Source organism: Mchenga conophoros, linkage group LG7, assembly GCF_057382185.1.
Source record: "Mchenga conophoros isolate Kocher_MC1m ecotype Shallow Benthic linkage group LG7, M_conophoros_male_GT1.1, whole genome shotgun sequence".
NCBI classification, from domain to species: domain Eukaryota; kingdom Metazoa; phylum Chordata; class Actinopteri; order Cichliformes; family Cichlidae; genus Mchenga; species Mchenga conophoros.
This window is the reverse complement of record NC_140532.1, coordinates 44,893,145-44,912,496: the sequence shown is the minus strand read 5'-3', so window position 1 is coordinate 44,912,496 and position 19,352 is coordinate 44,893,145. Positions and strand designations below refer to the sequence as shown.

The window sequence follows — 19,352 nt, the reverse complement described above, 5'->3', positions numbered from 1 at the left end:
CAGCAAACTTTCTGTATCGGATCATTAATATAGCAGTTGCACAATTAACACCTTTCAAAAGGATTCTCACGCTGTTAGTGTTAAATGTGGAAAAGAAAATCCAAAAAGAGTGGTTCACGGGGGCTGGCTGTGCTGATCTGTATTATCTTTGAGGTTTTGGAACCAGGTGCACCCTGCCACAAGCTTTCGGAAATGGTGTTTTATTACACCGTGCTGCATATTTCAGTGACAATAAATAAACATCAATTATCATACTTTCCTAAGACTTCTTTCCACAGCTGCCAATGTTAGCTGGTCAGCAACAAGATTTCCATGAAACTGGAACAAAAAAAAAAAAAAAAAAAAAAAAAGGATAAAATTCACTCAAGCCCACTCTTCATGTTTACTCTGTGCACATCAACAAAGATGATGTGGAAGATCTCAGTCTGAAACATTTAGACAGCCAGTGTTTTGAGGTCATTAAAAATGACCATTTTCAGCAAATGCTGTCTTGTGTGTAAATGTGCATGCCAGTAAAACTAAACCATAGAAGCGACTGGATTCACCACAAAAACAGCCAAACTAAATATAATTATACTGAGTCTTCCTGGTTGTGATTCCAATTCAAAACACGAAACCGCAAAACTAAATAATATGTATTCCACTCGGATTAATGACATTCTGACAATGAGCAAACAGAGATGCTTAAATTTCTTTTCTCATACTACAGTCTTGGAAAATAAAACCGGTTTTATCCATTTGCCAGAAACTCCATGACAGCTCACCCTCACCTAGTCATTTGTTATGACTTACTATATAACGCAACAACAGGATAGGAAGGGCACTTCCAAGGTTCATTTCCTTTCTGATGATAACATGTTTATCCTCACCTAGCAACAATAGAATAATATTAATGCATTGAAATCGGTGTATGTGTGGTAGAAGCAAGTCGTGCAATTTGACTTCAAATTCCTCCGGGCCCTTATGTAAATTCACTTCAGTGATCACCTATTTTTTCCACATTGGTAGCTATACAAAAAGGTTGGGACACCGTTAAGTGTAAATAAAAGAAGAATGGACAATAAATGATTTTTTACATTTCATAAACCAGTATTTTCTTCACAAAACAGAAAAGATATAAAATGTACCACTGAGAAAATGTAACAGTAAAGGTCATATACTAGTTAGGTTTGAATTTGATGGCCATATATCGGCAGAACTTTATGAAAAAGCAAAAAACTGTATACAAATTGTTGATTAAAAATCTCATTATTTATTGCACGTATAGTACATGTGGAGTTGGCAGTTTGTAAATCTGGGAAGGCGCCATCAGTACTGAAAGGTATATACAGGTTTTAGAGCATCACATGTTCCCAGACATCTTGTTCAGGGAAGGTCTTGCGTATTTCAGAAAGACAGTGCTAAACCACGTATTCCATCTATTGGCTTTATGGCTCGGCTTCGTAGGACAAGAACTTGGGTGCTGGGTGTCTGCCTGCAAACCAGACCTTTCACCAACTGAAACCAATTGAAACATCATGAAACAAAAAAATATGACAAAGACAACCCGGGACTATCAGACAAGAATGAGACAACGTTCCTTTCTCAAAACTCCAGCAACTGGTCTCCAGACCTTTAAAAGACGACGAGATGCTACACAGTGGTAAATTTGGTTGTGTCACAACATTTGTGATGGCATTAAATTCAAACTTGAAACTTAAAAATGTTACATATTCTCAGTTTAAATATGTCATTCATTTTCTGTGTTCTACTTTGAGCAAAATACAGATTCATAAGATTCATCACTGCATTCTGATATTCATTTACATCCCAACTTTTTTTGGAATTGGCGTCTTTAAACACCATCATTAGTTTGCATGCCATACCTGACAAGTGTCTTAAGACAATGTTGGGCCATTACACATTTCCAGAAAAGACACTGACAATGGTTTTAGAAGTCTGTGTTATTCTACTGGATGACTGGAATTTGGCATTTTAAATGACTGAGAGTGCTTCTAAGCAGTCAGAACATATGACCGACATCATTTTCATAGTCACTGAACCTTTCAGTAACACCTGGTGTCTTATGAAGGGAGCCATTGTCATCCTAGAAGAGACCACTCCTACCAGAATAGAAACTAAACTATTTTCTATGCAGCGTCACCGTGTCAGAGTAACTTTACCGCCATTTTCATGCAAGATTAAACGTACTTAAAGTGTCATTTTTTTAGACTTTGATATTAATGACCATAATATTCTTTCATATCAAACTCCTGATAGAAAATCAATACACATATGCCGTCTAGAAAATGCACTGTTAAATGTTGTCAGATGAATAATGCTATTTGGATGGTCACATATCTTCTATGTGAACTGTTTTTCATAGCTCACATTCTTCAGAGTGACATAATATAGGAATCTTTTAACTGCCATATTAATCATCTCTTGGTAGTCTTGTAATGTTGCTATGGCACAAACAGTCTTATCAACAAGGATCAAAACTGTCAATCAAATCGTAGCACATAATTGGAGATTGTAAAGCTTCACACCAAGTGTCAGTTATGCACACTGGGTTTGAAGCATTTCAGAAAATAGCAACATAAAAGTACTAATCGGTTTATGTACTGTAGTATTCTTAAGAGTTTTTATACAAACCAATATAATGCACCCTGTACACTATAAATAATGTATTTAAGCACAGAGCATTTCAAATACTCTGTCACTCAACAAGATAAGTAATAAGCAGCATATGTAATGTAATGTAATATTTGCAAAGGGAAGGCTTTTGTTGTTTATTGAGTGCATTTACGTATACTCTGAAATGGCAATGTTTGATGTTTCATTGCGCATCCATTACCCGCACTAGATTACATACAGCTGCAGGACGGGGTTATTTTCAGACAGTTTTCCCACGATTAAAGCACAGAGGCTCCTTTCTCCTTTGATGTGGTGATGGAATGACAGTACAAGCAAACCAGGCTTAAGTTTTCTGTCAACAAATTTTATAGTTTGGAAAGTGTGCGTGCTTGCTTTGGCTCTCTTTGTTTATGTGACAGTAAAGTCGCTCTTCGCTGGATTCGTATGCACTGTTAGATTCACCACTTCATCTCATTCAGACAAAAGACTCGCCAATAAAAATAGTACAGAGTTTCACTATTGCTAATTTTAATCCCTCCTCTTTTTCCCTACTGTATCACAAACTGGATGCAAAAATATCTGCTGATATCTAATATATTTACCAATATCTTGATCATTACAATAAATGTACTTATCTACATTAAATTGTATTGTATATTTTAAATGCAATTCTGTGTTCAATAAGTACATTGAGATATTTACAACAATTCAAATTGATTTTAATGCTGTTCCTACACTTCTATATTAGCATAGTAGTTTCATAAAACCTGGGATTCTATTCTTTCCCTGGTCAACTCCATTCCTCTTCCAGAAGATTAACTGAATGGCTCCCATTAAGATAAACAGCAAATTTGACTGTTCAGTCAGGAAACTGATAGAGGCCACTTTTTCTCACTGATGTGGCGATATGGTTGCCAAGCATTTGGCAGAAAAGCCACATTTTTCTCTATTTATAAGTTTATTCCTCTAAACATCAGTACATTTCTACTCCAAATGTGTGTTTATGGGTGTTTTCCCATAGAGTTAGGCTTGTTTGCTCTCAGCTATGAGAACAGAGGATGATTAACATGTGTTGTGCAGGGAAATGTGTCTATAGTGTGTCCGTCCTGCCTCAGCATGCATTCTGACTGATAACCCATTAGAAATGAAGAAGTATATGGAGGGAAAAAAGAAAGAAAATAGTTGCTCAATGTCAAAAAAATTGAAGTTTTCAAAGATTAATGGACTCTTTTTGAACTACGTGAAAGCTGCTTTTTAAGTGATTTTTAAGCATTTCTTTTTCACCGTCATGTGTTTTGCCATGTGTGGAATGGAAACTATCAGTTTGTGGATCATATTGTTTTCATCTGTTTCTTTTGTTAGCTTATGAGACAAATCAATAAAAATATTGGTAAAAAAAGCAAACAAAACAAACACTAACACCACACTTTTATATCCTCGTGGGTCTCAGAATTTTATACTTTCCTAATGAAATTAGTGGAAAAACAGTTGATGAACTCAGCAGGATCAGATACAAAGCTGGATGCCTCCTGCAGATTTGGTGCCACACGTTACACCAGCCAGAAAAAAAAAAAAAAAAAAAAAACATCTGTAGACTATTGTTTACAAACTTTTCTGTAATGAACCAGCCATAAAACAATACTTTTTTTTATTACTGATTATTATTTATTTAGGTATATTATTTTATGTTTATACCAATGCATTCAAGGTCAAGTTAGTCTATAAAATGATTTATTATATGCTATAGTTGACTATAAATAAGGCTTTTACATGATTAAAATAAAAAATATAATAAAATATTATGCCAATAAAACCAGTTTCCACTGATTTTACTGCAGCTCAATGCAAAAACACTGAACTGTTTTAATTAGCACAGCAAGACTTCATCTGCTTTAAATAATAAAAATGTCTAATTAAATAAAGCACAAATAAAGTAAAGTTCTAAAAATCAAGCTGCTTCTTGCAGTTGTCAGCCTTTCTGTCCTACAAAAAGTACCTTAAAATATTTACTATAACTTTTGTCAAAATACTTTTAATTTGCTTCAATACACACAAGTAGGAAAAATCACTTCATAGTGCTTTTGAAGCTGTGTTAAACCAGCTATAACAGCATATTAATAAAAATCTAAATGTTGACGGGAGTCCCAGGGAAGTCTGTCTAGTCACATAAGTAAGTGAAATTCATAGGTTGTCCTGAAGAAGTCCCAAGATGTGTGAGTGATGTGATTTTCATGCAGTTACCTCTGTAGAGTGAGGCTGAGATTGCCTGTGCAGGCCTTAATCTTGTTCTGGGCCTCGAGGTGATTCATGCTGTCTGTGGAAATCCCATTAATTGACAGAATGATGTCTCCAACACTCATCTTGGCTTTGGTGGCCTTGCCTCCATCAGTCAGCTGCAAAGACGCAGAAAAAAAAAATACCAGTAAGAAAAGTATGATCATTATGCACTCAAATTAATGCTATTCACATAGCATTTAAGTTTAAACAACTCTGCGAAAGAATGTTAACCAGTAATTATGATGCATGTATACTGTGCTCGTTTTTTCCCCTTGTAATCACTAACTATTGTGAATTCCTTTCCACTTCCTGTCTTATGTAACCATTGTCAGATAAGATAGTCATCTTATTCTCCTCACAGCATCAACATCACAACATCAGCGAGAGGACTCTAAATCTACCCAAAACCATCTGCCCATAAAAAAGCCAAAACTTTCCCACAAAGATGACTCACATGACCAAATGACAAATGACCACAAATCAAAACCATATGGTTTGAAAGTTTTCATTTTAATCATTAAAAAAAACAAAAATAATAAAAAAAAAAAATTAAAAAATAAAAATAAAAGTCCCCGCCTGGTCAGGCAGGGACTTCCAGAAGCATTCCTGGAGCCCCTCCAGGCTTTTTTTCTCCCTTTTGCGTAATTTGTTATTGTGATGGTAAAAGGTGCTGATGCACAGATTGTGTTCTCTCTTGTAGAAGTTAATTTTATTTGGTTCCACTTCTTGGCTTGATTCAACCTTCCATTCATTAAAATTGTGGGTGCATCACACAATCTGCGTGTTTACCTGCTGTGTAACACAGCTACTGCTGTTTATGTAGTATCCACTTATTTTTATTTAAATTGAGTTTTATTAGGTTTTCTATCCCTTGCTATCATGCTGGACTTTTTTGGAATCAACATTGAAAAACACAAAACAAAAAAACATGATGATGACGACATGACTGGTGCGGTGACTGATCAGTGATTAGAAGGGCGAGTACACTTCATCAATCACTCAGCACACTCTTAACACACTCAAAACCTGTACAGCCATGTTTAGGCAGAAAAGGGATTCTGCGTACTCATCCTGTGCTGGCCTTGCTAAGGTCTCTTAATGTTGTGAAAGAGCAAAACTCAGAAAGTGTCAGCACATGCAAGCGAAGAGGGTGTGAAGCCTGAGGAAGGGATTTTGTCGATCGATTCAGTGGATTATTGAATGAAATGTACCAGCTTTGTACATAAAACTCCGTATTAACCTATAAAATTTACATGTATCCAAATGCACGTGTTTTTCATCTCTCAACATCAAGTTATCTTTTAAGTTAATCATTTTAAAGCTGATTTAAAAGGGAAAAAGACAAACAAGGTGTTTACTTTCACCACTGCTAGATAATACCTTTAGGTTATCAGTAACACTAAAAGCAGCCAGTTGAACGTAATGAAAGTGCCATTGTGTGAGCTCTCATAGTAACAAAAGGAGGGGGAAACAGTGGGAAAGAGGGGGGCAGAAAGAATGAGGAAATGACAACAGTGGTTTGAATTGACCGACACATTTCTCTGGAGCTGTGCATTCCTCATGTTTCCCACTAGTTCAATAGCAGAAAGTGTCAAATGCCCAGCTTAGATGGATCTACCCATACCAGCGTCCAGGAAAAACTATAGCGCTGTCACATGCGAAGTACGACTAACAAAAGGCAGAGCGCTCACTACACTAGCCACAACACAATCATAGCTTCAACTGACTCAATGTATGACACAGACCAGACTACGTAAATGATGGCAGGTGTGCCTCTGAGTCTCCCGTGACACATTTACTTTCAGCAAAGTAACTTGTAGCTCTTCGGGGCAATAAAAGTGATGTAAGCACTGTTCAGAGATTACTGACATCTGCCAGCTATGTCTAAATCTGCTGCACAGCTCCGGAGGCCAACAGCAAAGAGCTGCTGAGGGGTTGTGAATGCACACAACCGTGAGACATTGCTCTCCACTAAACAGAGTCTCTTTTTTCCTGTGCCTGTGAGTGTCAGGCAGAGAGAAAGGGTGGAAAACAAGATCGGAAGTTCTCTCCTTGTAAGGATGCGATTGCTACTGCTCTTTACATGGAAAGCTCTCAGAAATGCAGCACCTCAAGACAAGAAGAAACAGGCTCTTGTAATATTCTGAGAAAAAGAAATGCGTTGTCGGATGGGCTTTAGTCTGTAGAGAGCAGAGAGATAACCTTCACTCAAACACCGTCTTTCCCATGTGGCCACGAAACAAATAGGTGTCACAGTAAGAATCCCTGGCATGTGTGGTCTATAAATATAAATGGAGAGGCCTGAGACACTCGTGATGGAACGGAGATAAGTAATGAACAGGAACTTTGGCTGTGCTTCTCCAGTTCTCTCAAAAGATCAACATGTTTTAGCAAAGTGTTACGCCAAATCCAATTATCCAGGCCATATTACATAATGTGTGGAATCAAAAACCTCTTTTCAAATGTTGCTATAAAATCATCCAAAAGGGTTTCACACAGCATAACTTGGAGTAAAAAAAAAATCTGAAAAATTTGGTGCTTTCCAAGTTAATGACATCTTTTTCCAACTTTGTTTACATGAATGGGATTCCAGCCGCATAATGGTGTGACTGTGGCGCTACAGCGGTCCTCCCACACTGGTGATTTTACTGCTGTGGAGTTACTGATAATAACTGGTTGTTCCACACTACAACTAAACATGTATTAACTCCAGCACTACTACATCCTGCCTGCAGTTAAATTCACCAATACATGGCAGATTTGTGCAGGGATCGCCAAATTCATTCCTGGTACAAAAAGCATTTTAAGAACTCTATATTCAAACAAACCAAAACCAAAAAAGGACACCTACGAAACCTCACAAGTGGAACAGAAGTCAAGAAAAAGTAACACTGTTTCCAAAATGTCCATTGCTTCCATGTGTCTTCATCTATTGTAAAGTCATAATCAAATAGAGACACAAAGAAAAAAGGGAAAAAGTTTCTTTTAAAAGATTGAGTGCACATTTAATTGTTCACAATTATTAATGTATCCTTAATATAGTGATATGCAAACAAAGACAAAGAAAACACATTTATAAGATTTATTTTGGTGGGGGAAAAAAAAAAAAAAAAAAAGATTCTGTTTTTACAGCTAAATTTATGACACATGCGTTCCCTCTCTGGAGTCTGTTGGTGCCAAATGTCTTAATACTCTTGGATTCTTTACTAAACTCAATGCTGTATTTTTATACCACTGATTTATGATTTCATTGTTACACCACCTTTTTTTTTTCTTAAGTTCAGGAAAAACTCTTCCTAGAAGAAGAGGAAGGCACTTCTTCTGTCAATAATAAATTGAATAAACTGGGTGTGTTTATGATAATACAACGCATTTAAGATCACACTCCAATTTTATGGGGTTAGCAATCATCCCCCTGGCTGGTCAGTGTCTAGTTTCCTGGCTTTAAGGAAATTATGGAGTAAGGAAGAAGGTTGCGGTCATTTTTCATCTGGGAAGTCATGTTGGAGGAAGTGTCTTGTGGTAAGAGCTGGCAGGCTTGCGAGATGAATGTCACGTCTCTATAGGATAGTGTAAGATAGAGTACCTTATATGGAAAAGACCAGACCTAAAATTATACCATCACAAACGCACATGATGAAGCAAACTGACCTCCTCTTACTGGTACTTACTATTAAAGTGGCCTTAGACGAGCATGCTTTCAAACTCCTGTGTTATTCTTTCCTGCAAATAATACAGTGTGTCGACCTCCTTCTGTAGATTTGGGAACACCAAATAGAAAACCTTAAAGAGCCTAAATACATGTTTGAGATTTTATTTGAAAAGATGCCAAAAATACAATACAGCCCTAAGGTTAACAGTCCATAGGAGTGATAGAAAACAATTCCACATAAAATTTTTTTACTTTTAAAGCTCCCCAAAAGGTAAATATTTACAGCACAGTCTCTTCTATTTGACAGCACAGTGTGCAGCAACCTGCTGAACTAACACGTACAGTACAGCTCATTGTCAAGACGTCATCTTTAATAAGATGGCACACCTGCAACACCTTGCACAAACTGTTCAAACAGTAAAGCGGAAGAGTATGCATCATTGGAGAGGAAGCATACATTGGGAGGGGACCACATTGTAGCTACTCTTTCTCCTTTAAGCCAAACATCCCAATTAAGGGCACTTGAACAGAGGTAGAAAGCGGTTGTCATGGTTTGACCCCGGTCTCGCTCTGCATCAGTCTGGCTGCTAGAAAGCACGAGATGCCAAGCAGACCTACAAGGAGGTCTTAGTCAAATCGCCATGGCAACGCAAACAAAACACACAAAGCAGTACCAACCCTGCACTGAATACTGAATGCTCTCCAGTCAGGTCAAAAACAAACCCGGCTGACTAACACTGCTGAGCCAGATGATATGAAAAGGCTTTTAGACATGGTGAGGATTAAGCCAAGTGCCCGTTTCTACCTTTATCTATGATTTGTGCAACTCTTACATGAATTAATAAAAAGGGGATTTTTTTGGACTTTTATTGAACTAAGTGGCACGGTCATTTTCAGTTTTTACCTACTGCTCTGCTACATTAACGCATTAATGGCAGAATTGGCAAAAAAATAAAATTAAAATTAAAAATGTGTAGTCACCTAACATTTCAATACATTTATTGCATATGTGCTTATTCTAGTTCATGGAAACTGGCAAGTCAAATCAAAGAAGTAGATTTACTTTTAAATATACTTTATCCAAAAAAGTGTGAGTGATCTAAATCAAAATCAAGTGACAGCTTAGTTATCCTTTATAGCTTTGCCATGTAACGTTAGGGAGACTGGAAGCAGATGCTCGCAATACAACTCAAGACAGACACCGGAGAGATCAAACACATACTACAAATAACGGTTTCCAACAAACCCATATGTAACCTGAACAGGCACATATTGAAAGACTGTTTAAACCAGAATTAAGACCTTGCAGTTATATGTATATATGTGGGGACCAAAGACTCGTGTCACCCATTAAGTATCCAAATAAATGTGAAATATGGTCACAATCTGCTTCTCTGTTGCTGAATCATAACATTGAGTAATGGCAGGAAATGTGGTTTTGCATGAGCTATAATACCACAGTGCAAGTTAAGCTTGGACTTTTTAAAACGTTACCAGTTTACTGTTCAGCATTTTAGTGTATAAAAGTTTCAAGGACGGCCAAGAAAAATGGTTTGACTGCGAAATTCTGATTTAACTTCAAGTTCAAGTAGAAACTAGTTCCAAATATGAAGAAATTCCCCCAAGGCATTATAGAGATTTCACATTCACTGGAATAGGACTGACAGAAAACACAACAGCATATAGCACATAATGTTAAAAGAACTTTGTAGCATTTAGGTTCATGTATTTATCATGAAACTGAGCGATATTGGGTAGATTTAATTGCTTTCTACATTTTAGTTTCTATGTAATAAAGCTCAAGAGATTTTATACAAAGAAAAAATGCAAAACAATGTTTAGTGCTTTGCAACAAAGGCCACAAGCTATCGGTCTCAATGGTTTCCTGAAATGCTTGCTTTTATGTTTTCTGGGCCTGGGCTGAGCCATAAATTATGGCTTATAGTCAGACAGCAAGAATATCCTTTATCCAAAGAGCTTAACAAGATTCAAATACTGTGTAGCAATAACAAAAAAAAAACAATTCTCCTGGTTGCATACTATGCAACCAGGAGAATTGTTTTTTTTCCTGTTACTTGGACTTCAACAGTTGCCGTAAATATGCCATGACAAGTTCACATGAACATTTTGAGAACAATATCTAAAGTTGATCCTTATGTGGCCAAAAATAATACAACACCCTCAAATAAGTGTCTTTTCTGAACCACCTGCATTTTAGTTGAGAAATGTTTCTTCTTTTGACTCCAGAGAAAACATTTTAAGCAGCTCTTTGTCACTGGAGCTTATGCTCACCATTTCACAATGTTTTATAGAGGTGTGACAAGTATGATGCAGTTAAACTGCAGTTTTGGTTAGCCTTTGAAACACTGGATTTTTAAAGTGGCTAAGAAAAATGTTTGTGAAGAGGAATGTTTGGCGAGTGAAGAACATGTTTAAAGTTAAATTAAAGAGCGCAGTGAAGGGTGCTGGAAACCAAAAATATTCACAATACTTGCAAAAAGAGCAATAGTTTCACAGTTTCTTACTGAAGACTCAAAACACGAACGTTCATATATTACTCGATGGGGAGTTTTCTATTAATACATGAACAGTATTATCGTACCATAAGAAAACTTCCCCTCCCTAACGTGAATGCACAAACTGTAAAATGTACCTACTGTGTTGTTGAAGTTTTTGCCCAGATATACTACGCCATCAGATTCTGCTCCTTTCAGTGTCAAAGTAGCATTACCATAACAAAAACATAAATGTGATATGCCAGTGGTGCTTGACAATACACGTACTCTTGGCTGGGGTGGAAATGCTCAAAGTAAACACAGGGCCAAAATGAGTTTCTATTATTTTCCCTTAAAGCATCACAACCCACTAAAACAACAATAACAAAAAACATGCAAAACAAGAGGAGGAAGTGAGGGGTCAGGGGGGAAAGAAAGGGGGGAAAAAAATCATTGTGGTGACCCTCAAATGACCCAGCAAGCAGGCATGATAGATGCAGACATGCGTAACAGAATTACAGTACTGTGCAAAAGTCTTGAGTCAACCTTCCTGTTTTTTTATATTCTGTTAGGAAAATGAGAAATAAGTGCAGCAATGTATTGAAACACACATAAACATACATGAATATACAATAAGAGGCAAAAATTTGAGATTGTTCTAATAAGCTTGAAAGTCATATATTCTTCAACACAGCCTGAACTCACTTAGTCAAGCTTCCTTGTCATGTCTTTAAGTAGTCTTCAGGAATAGCTCTCCAGGCTTCTTGAAGGACATTCAAAGCTCTTCTTTGGATATTGGCTGCCTTACGTTCCGTTCTCTGTCAGGATGATCCCACACTGAGGAAGCCAGTCAATGACTGATAGTGTTCCACTGTGTGTTTGTCTATCCAGGTGTGCTTTCACTGCACTGGTAGTGTGTTTGGGATCCTTGTCGTGCTGAAGAATGAAGCCATTGCCAATCAAATGTTTTCCAGATGGTATTACACTGTGGATCAAAATGTGTACTTCCACTGTGTTTTACAGATGGCTGTAGACACTAACTGTTGTACCTCTCTCCAGATCTCTTCGTATATACACCGATGATCTGGATGCTAGCAATAAAGTACCCAAAGATACAATTTAAAATGCACTGCCAAGTTGCCTGTTATATGTAGACACAAGATTAATTCACTCCTCACTCCATAGGTCAGTGTTAAGTGGTTCAACAAATTGGGAAAAAAACCCAAATATTCCTGTAAAAATGTTTAGATACAAGGACTGAGTTGAAAATGGGTGAAAAAGCAGCCAATGTCCAAAGGAAACCTTTGAAAAACCTTCAGAAAGCCTGAAGAACTATTGATCAAGACTACTTTGAAAAAAAAAATACAAAAAAGTCTGGGTCCTTGGAAGCAAAGAATAAAGCAATGAGTGGTGACTCAACACATTTAGACTGTAATGATATAATTGCACTTTTCTTCTGTCTTTTAAAGATTCAAAAGCCTGTGAAGATATGCCTAAAAAGTGAACAAACACAGACTGCCATGGATGGAGAAACAGAGACACGCACACAAGTAATATGCACAACTGGATCCCTGCTCCATAAATCAGCCATACAGTATTAAGTGATCCACTCTTCACAGTGCGCAGCCTTGTTGGAAGGTTACGTAAACAATTACATATCCACTCACTCAAATTTTTCTAACACCTGAGGTGCACATCAATCCTGCCTTTTTTAAAAAACAGAAAATGTTCATGTAGAGCATATATCTTTTCAACACTCATTCAAAGAGCAAAATTTCAAAAAGGCATCAGAACAACAGGCTGCTGTGTTCTTGTGACCACCCTCATTTTCTTTGTATAATCTTTGAATTATGTGCATATGGTAAACATATGTAAAGTGATTACATCATTATTCCACAGCAATCTCATCCATTCAAGCAAAAATACATGCACGCTATAATGTGATGTCAACAAAGTAAGTCTCACTCCAAATTAAGTCTGTTTAACATTGTGGATCTGTAATGAACCTTAAAATGAGCTCAAGGTCAACGCAATTTTCTCATCACTCATCTAATGAAGGAACTGAAGTAATGATTAAACTGTTGGCAGATGTTTCAACATATGTACTGCCTACCAACTTAACAGTGACCTTTACTAACCTGGAAACTGAGCTGATAGCTCTGACAATTTTACGGATGGCATACCGCTCTACTACCGTACACACAATCATTTATAGGCAGTGCCATTTGTGACCACAAGATTCTGACTAAGATAATCAAAGAAGAGGATTAAGCTTATTCCTGGTGCCTTAAAAATAACAAAAAAAGAATCTAAGCCATTCACTGGTCATGTGGTGGGACAAAAATGTGTCACAGGAATGACACTAAGGGTACATTCACACTGCAGGTCTTAATGCTCAATTCCGATTTTTGGATCAAATCCGTTTTTTTGTCTGCTTGTTCACACTACAAATAAAATGCGACAGCAAACGTGCTCTAGTGTGAATGTTCACGTTTCTCCAACGTTGTCTTCCCAACAGTTTCACTGACATCTACGCTGGATGGTCAGGAAGCGTTCACGATGTCTTATCGGGCGCTTCTCCGGCGGATAGACAGAAAAATGCTATTGTGTGGATGCGTTTTGTACTATAAGATGTGATGACAAGAAGGTTTGCTGACAACAACGCCGTTATGTCCTGCATGCCGTTATTATCATAGCTGCAAAACCTAAAAATAGACGGGGAAGCTATGCTGGCCTTTTAAATGCTCTCAGAGTTACATTGTCAAACACAGAAGAAAAGTCATTTCTCTCCTCACATGATATTCAAAGTTCTGTAACTGATCCTGCCACTAACAAATAAACAAAGTGACTGACCTTTGTCATAGAGTTGAGATTACAGTTTCAAAACAGGATATAGTGGGGACTAAATGATACTGCCCACAGAAGCACAGCTGCACTCAAAACACAGAGGACAAGTTGCTTCCTTATCATCCTACTTTACAACAGCAAAGGCTACTATAATAAAGACAACTCAGATGTCCTTGGGAAGAAATAGATTCTGACTTTGCAAACAGTGAGCTGCACTGAAGGCTTCCTTTAATTTTTGCAGCAACCACAGCAATTTGCACACAATCCTCTCACACTGTGTACCTAAACAGTATGTCTGTGTGTAGGCTGAGGCCCAGACCTCATAAACAATCATACTTTTTAAACAGCGGGCCATCCATCAGCCAGCTCAGGACTTGAAAGGATACGGCCACTCAACTTCTGAATTTATGTGACTTCGAGTCCTAAATAGTTATTACAGATCCATTGTGGCTTTCTAGAGTTTCACTCAGTTAAGACATTTGAAGACAGGTTCTTATGCGTCCACAGCAGACGGTCAGCAAAGGTCAGCACACTTAGCACTATCGCTCATCAGCCGTTAACACCTATACGCCGCGTCCCCCAAATCTTTCCAGAGCAACCACGTGAGGTTCAAGGGACTTTTTCCAATTGACAAATGTTGTGAAAATAATGTCCCGTCACATTATTTTCACAATAGCCATGACCTTGCTGTGACGCATGTAAAGGTCATTGGAGATAGAGTGACAGGGGCATGAAGTGTTAACAAAAGTGTCTAAATGCAGCACTGAGTGCCACATATGAGACAAATGACACACACACTTTTGTCAGTGACAAGGCAAATGGCATAATAGGAATGACCAGCATTCCTCTGAAGTGACTGTCATGAAGTGAAGCATGCATAACTTGTGTGTGTGTGTGTGTGTGTGTGTGTGTCCGTCCCACTCACCCGTGAGATGGTGAGGGGCAGACAGAAGTCCTTCCCTCCCTGCAGTCTGAAGCCCCAAGGGGCGGGGCCATCCAGGGTGACATTGTAGTTGGTGTTCATGATGTACCTAGAAACAGAACAACACATACCAATCTCAAATCAATATTCTGAAGCTTCACTTTGGGGCTGTTATATTATAATCACACTTTCGTCTACACATGATCCAACAAAGAAGCATTTTTATAAATGCACCACTCTTTTTCTAATAGAAAGACTGGTCAAATTTTTCATTCCTGGGGTTTAGGGCTGTAAGGATCGACAGATGAGGGATGAAATACCCCATCTGCATTCACATCTTGCTAAAAACTTGTTTTAATCCCAAGTGTGGTGTGTAACAGAATGAGTGTACTAAGCCTGCGAAGGGAGTTAATAAAAGGCATACCCTGCACTGCCAGAGACTTGTTAGACATCAGCTTCAATTCACTGGCAACAGTTTGATTTTCTTTTTTGCACCGCCATCCTTTTTGGCTAAATGAGACACCACCTACATCACCGTTTGGGCCAAATGTGCTATTTTATGTGAATTTTGTACATGGAAATTAGTAAGAAAGTAGGACTTAATTGAGCAAAACTTACTTGGTGCAAGTCATGTAGTTCACGCACTATTAAGTTTCACTGGTTTAAGCCCTGCCTGTCATGCATTCCTTTTCCCCTAAAAGACTGAAGCGGCAAACATTTATTGGAAGTGAGACTGAGGTTAAATCCAGTGACATGTTACGATTTAGCGCTTCATAAAATTCATTAGACTGATTTTTGAGGAAACTGGAATGTTTGCAAAATATGCTTTTCTAGCGTGTGTGTGTGTGTGTGTGTGTGTGTGTGTGTGTGAGAGACAAAATCACTGCAACTCTGTCAACAGCAGTGAATCTGTCACTGTGCCTGTCAGATCGGGCAAGTCTGAAAAACCACAAATCATGTAAGAAACATTTAATCTCTACCCGAGCCAACAGGCTGACACAAAAATATGGCATTAAAGCCTAGCCCACAACCATTATATGTCACACACTGTATGTTTTAATTACAAGAAAATGAAATATGGAAGCACATTTTTTAGCAAATAACTTCAAAAACATCTAAACCCAAAAAGCTACGGTTTTCTAACCAACTAAGGGTCTGACATGAGATCCGTAACCATTCTTTGTACTTGAATAACTTTCTCTTTTATTACTGGTTTTCATGGAGAAGATTTCCCTTTAAGGACATAACCTGGCAGCTGAAACACATCAGAGAATGTAACTCGTACTGTGTACAATTTCATTGCCTGGTGTGAAAAAGAGGCATTAAAAAAATATATATTCTCACATTTTTTGCATTTTTTCCCCAATGGGTATTTCATGAATAATAATGCCTTGTCATCCCAGAGCTATGCCTTTTTGGTGTCATAATTCATGCTACCATTACAAGTTCCCTAAGGGCCAAAGCAGCACCTGTTAGAACCCGTCACCTGGTTAGTTGTACTAGACATAAATCAGATCAGAGTGTTGGCCTGCGCACATCATCTCATCATCACGCCCAGAGGGGAACGAGCCCTTAAAAGAAGAGGACACAAAAGACCTTTGGGAGGGGTGGGAGCCTTAAAATCATGTGTGAAAGTGATATGGAGAAGGTGAACACCTGAATAGCACAAAGCACACACACAGCAGTAGTGTGCAGTATTTAGGACAGGTAAGGCAAGCTGTCACAAAACCTCCATGAGGTAAACAGGGTGACTTGAAAGAAAAAACGGCATTTTAACCTCTTTTAACGCCATTCTAAATGTAATTTTTCTTCTAAAATATATGACTGGGTTGTGTTTTTACAAAACATTAGGCTACATTTTTACATGACAATGAAAAACATTGACTGTCAACTTGGTGAACTTATTAAAACACACTCGTAGTCATTGCTGTAGTGGCAACTGTGAGAAATTAAAGGTACGTGAATTGAGTTTTACTATAGCTATCTATCTATCTATCTATCTATCTATCTATCTATCTACCTACTTACTTTTTGGGTATGTGGCCATAGCTCTGTTATTTGTAGAACATAATATTATCACGCCAAACTAATCAACAGGAAAAATATGCAAGTCTATATTAAGACTCAAACTGATTGAAAACAGCTGTCTGCCTGCTCAGGGTGACCTAAGGCTGAGTTGTGAGCCAGGAAGTGTATTTTTGGCTAAAATGAAAAATCCCTTCCTAAATATAAACTCCATAAACTGCATTCACCCAATTCAGTTTGTCAAAGTACAGCATCACATGAGAAACATATTTGATAAATATTCTAATAAATCATTCTTTCAGCACAAATACAAATGTTTGTCTTATTCTTTAACAATTTATTGTAACGCAGCAGAGCTACACAAACCAACAGAGCTCCAAAAACAAGAACATGAAAGCGTCTAGCTTCCTAACCTCAAAATAAGGAACTCAACCACACCTTTGACACTGCCAGAAGCTTTGTTTACTATCCCACTTGAGTTCACTTCGCTAAACCTCCAACGCTGACAAAGAAATCATTTTATGGATAGTGACAGGACACAACAAACAAATACCGTCTGTGCTACGGGAAGATCTTTGACCCAGAAAATGATGTCTTGGCAACACACACGCAGGCCTGAAGTTTCTCAGTTGTTTAACTTATTCATTCAGTGTGAGTTTTCAGGAGTCTCAAGAAAGCAAAAATACTGCAAAACTGGTTCACGCTGACTGAAGTCACATTACCTAATATGGAGAGAACAAACATTACGCTCATCTCATGTTGCTGCTTGTTTTGCAGTCTGCAGTGATATCATGCATAGACATGAGCAGACACACCTTTTAATGTCTTCATAGAAAAGCAATTGAGTTAGGCATGAGAAAGTATTAACAAGACTAACGTCAAACCTTCTCTAAACTGGTTAGGGGACAAATTTGAGCCTTTTTTTTTTTTTTAAATCGTTCAAGTTCCTATCACAATGCTGCTTTCGGTCTGATAAACATTTCAGCACAATCACGCTATCAAGTTATGGCTCAGGCAATTGAATGTACTTAGATGTCATTTAACTTCCTGGATCTTAACCACACAGTCTGAACTCAAAAGTTCCTGGATTTACATTAAACAGTAAAACTTGTATGTTACTGCACATGTGGCCTCACAAAACCTGTGAGCCAAATCACACTTTGACTTACATTTAGATCTATATGTAACTCCAAACGTCAGTTCCTGCTTGTAGCAAGATTTAAAAAAGAAAAAAAAAACATGGCAGAGGCTTCAAAATAAAAAGCTCAAAATGAAAATTCCATTCATGGTAGGAAAGCAGTCTCAGTTACGAATCACACACATTGAATGTAAATAGCATTCACAAACTGCTTTCCCAGCATGTCAAACTACAGCTGTGTCAAGTCTGGTTTCCTACATGTGATCTCCAGGTAACGCGGTCAGAAGAAGGAAACTTTAAACGGTCTGCACGTCAAACGCTTGTCCTGTGCAGTTACTGCAAGATATGTTGACTCACTTAATTTGAGTATGTTTGCATTGTCACACCCAGGCAATGGTGATCACATGAAATTGTTCATACTCAAATGATTGCATTTTGCATAAATAAATGACAATGTCAAAATTAAAAGCTACTTCTTATCAAACATGCAACATTCTAGCCTGCTTTTCAACATGCACCCTTTTAATTTAGCGTGCTGCCTCACAGTGCGCGATGAGTGCACTAGTAGTAACAGCTACGGTTGTTTGCACCCATGTGTCCCCTCTGAAGGAGGTAAGAGAAGCGAAATGAAGCCGAACCAAAAGTCTCTTAGCAGCTCTCAGACACAATAAAGCACATGTTTAATATAATGGTGAATATTTCCACATGGACTTTTAGCCTGCTTGAAACCGTTCTCACGCAAACTGGGTAAAACAAATGCGTTACTCCGTTTGCAGGACTGAAAATTTAAATACGGTTATTCTTCTTGGAAATGCTTTGTAACGGAAACATGAAGCTGTAAAATAGCGAGCGTAACTTTCTCTGAATTGTTACTAGGAAAACTGGCGAGATGTGCCGCGCAGAACTCACCTTGCTGTGTGGAGCCGGGTTTGGTGGTGAGAGAGAAGCAGCAGTGTGTTTAGTCCCTTCTCAGTTTTGAACAACTGGACTGAGCGGAACTGAAACTTCCGCGTTAAAGCCAAACCTATGTGGCTACCGGGTAGGAGGGCTTTAGCGCGCCAGGCGGTTCACTGGGGGCGACGCGGCTGCCTGCAGGCGTGGGCTTGTTTAGTGCTGGGGCAGTGCAGGTGAGTGGTGGTGAATAAAAAGCACAGTGGATGAGACTGCAAGTGCACACTTGATAACTGGTGGTATGCGATACTGCAAAACTCGGTGCTGATACCAAGTAAATACAGGGCCGGTGTCACCAATACTATTACCAATACCGTAAAAAAGCAGCTTATGTAGTGCGTCATGATTTATGACATGAATCGTCACAAGTTCTGAACACATTTTAATGACCACGACTTAAGATAAGAGGCTTTTCAGGGGTTTTTCTTT

The 19,352-nt window shown here is 38.2% G+C and overlaps 1 protein-coding gene across 3 annotated transcripts in view; it reads right to left on the bottom strand.

Moving 5' to 3' along the window:
- pdlim5b (PDZ and LIM domain 5b) overlaps nt 1–19,086 on the bottom strand; it is a 34,063-nt gene extending 14,977 nt beyond the window's left edge. The window contains exons 1-3 of one of the 3 annotated variants that reach the window (XM_085279604.1): nt 18,882–19,086; nt 14,813–14,918; nt 4,858–5,009 (exon numbers count right to left, since the gene is read on the bottom strand). In XM_085279604.1, the coding sequence (XP_085135730.1) occupies nt 4,858–5,009; nt 14,813–14,911 (251 nt within the window). In that variant the 5' untranslated portion in view covers nt 14,912–14,918; nt 18,882–19,086. The remainder of the gene's footprint in view (nt 1–4,857; nt 5,010–14,812; nt 14,919–18,881) is intronic. The other 2 variants (XM_085279606.1, XM_085279605.1) reach the window with 2 other exon arrangements.
- Between the last annotated feature and the right edge of the window lie 266 nt (nt 19,087–19,352).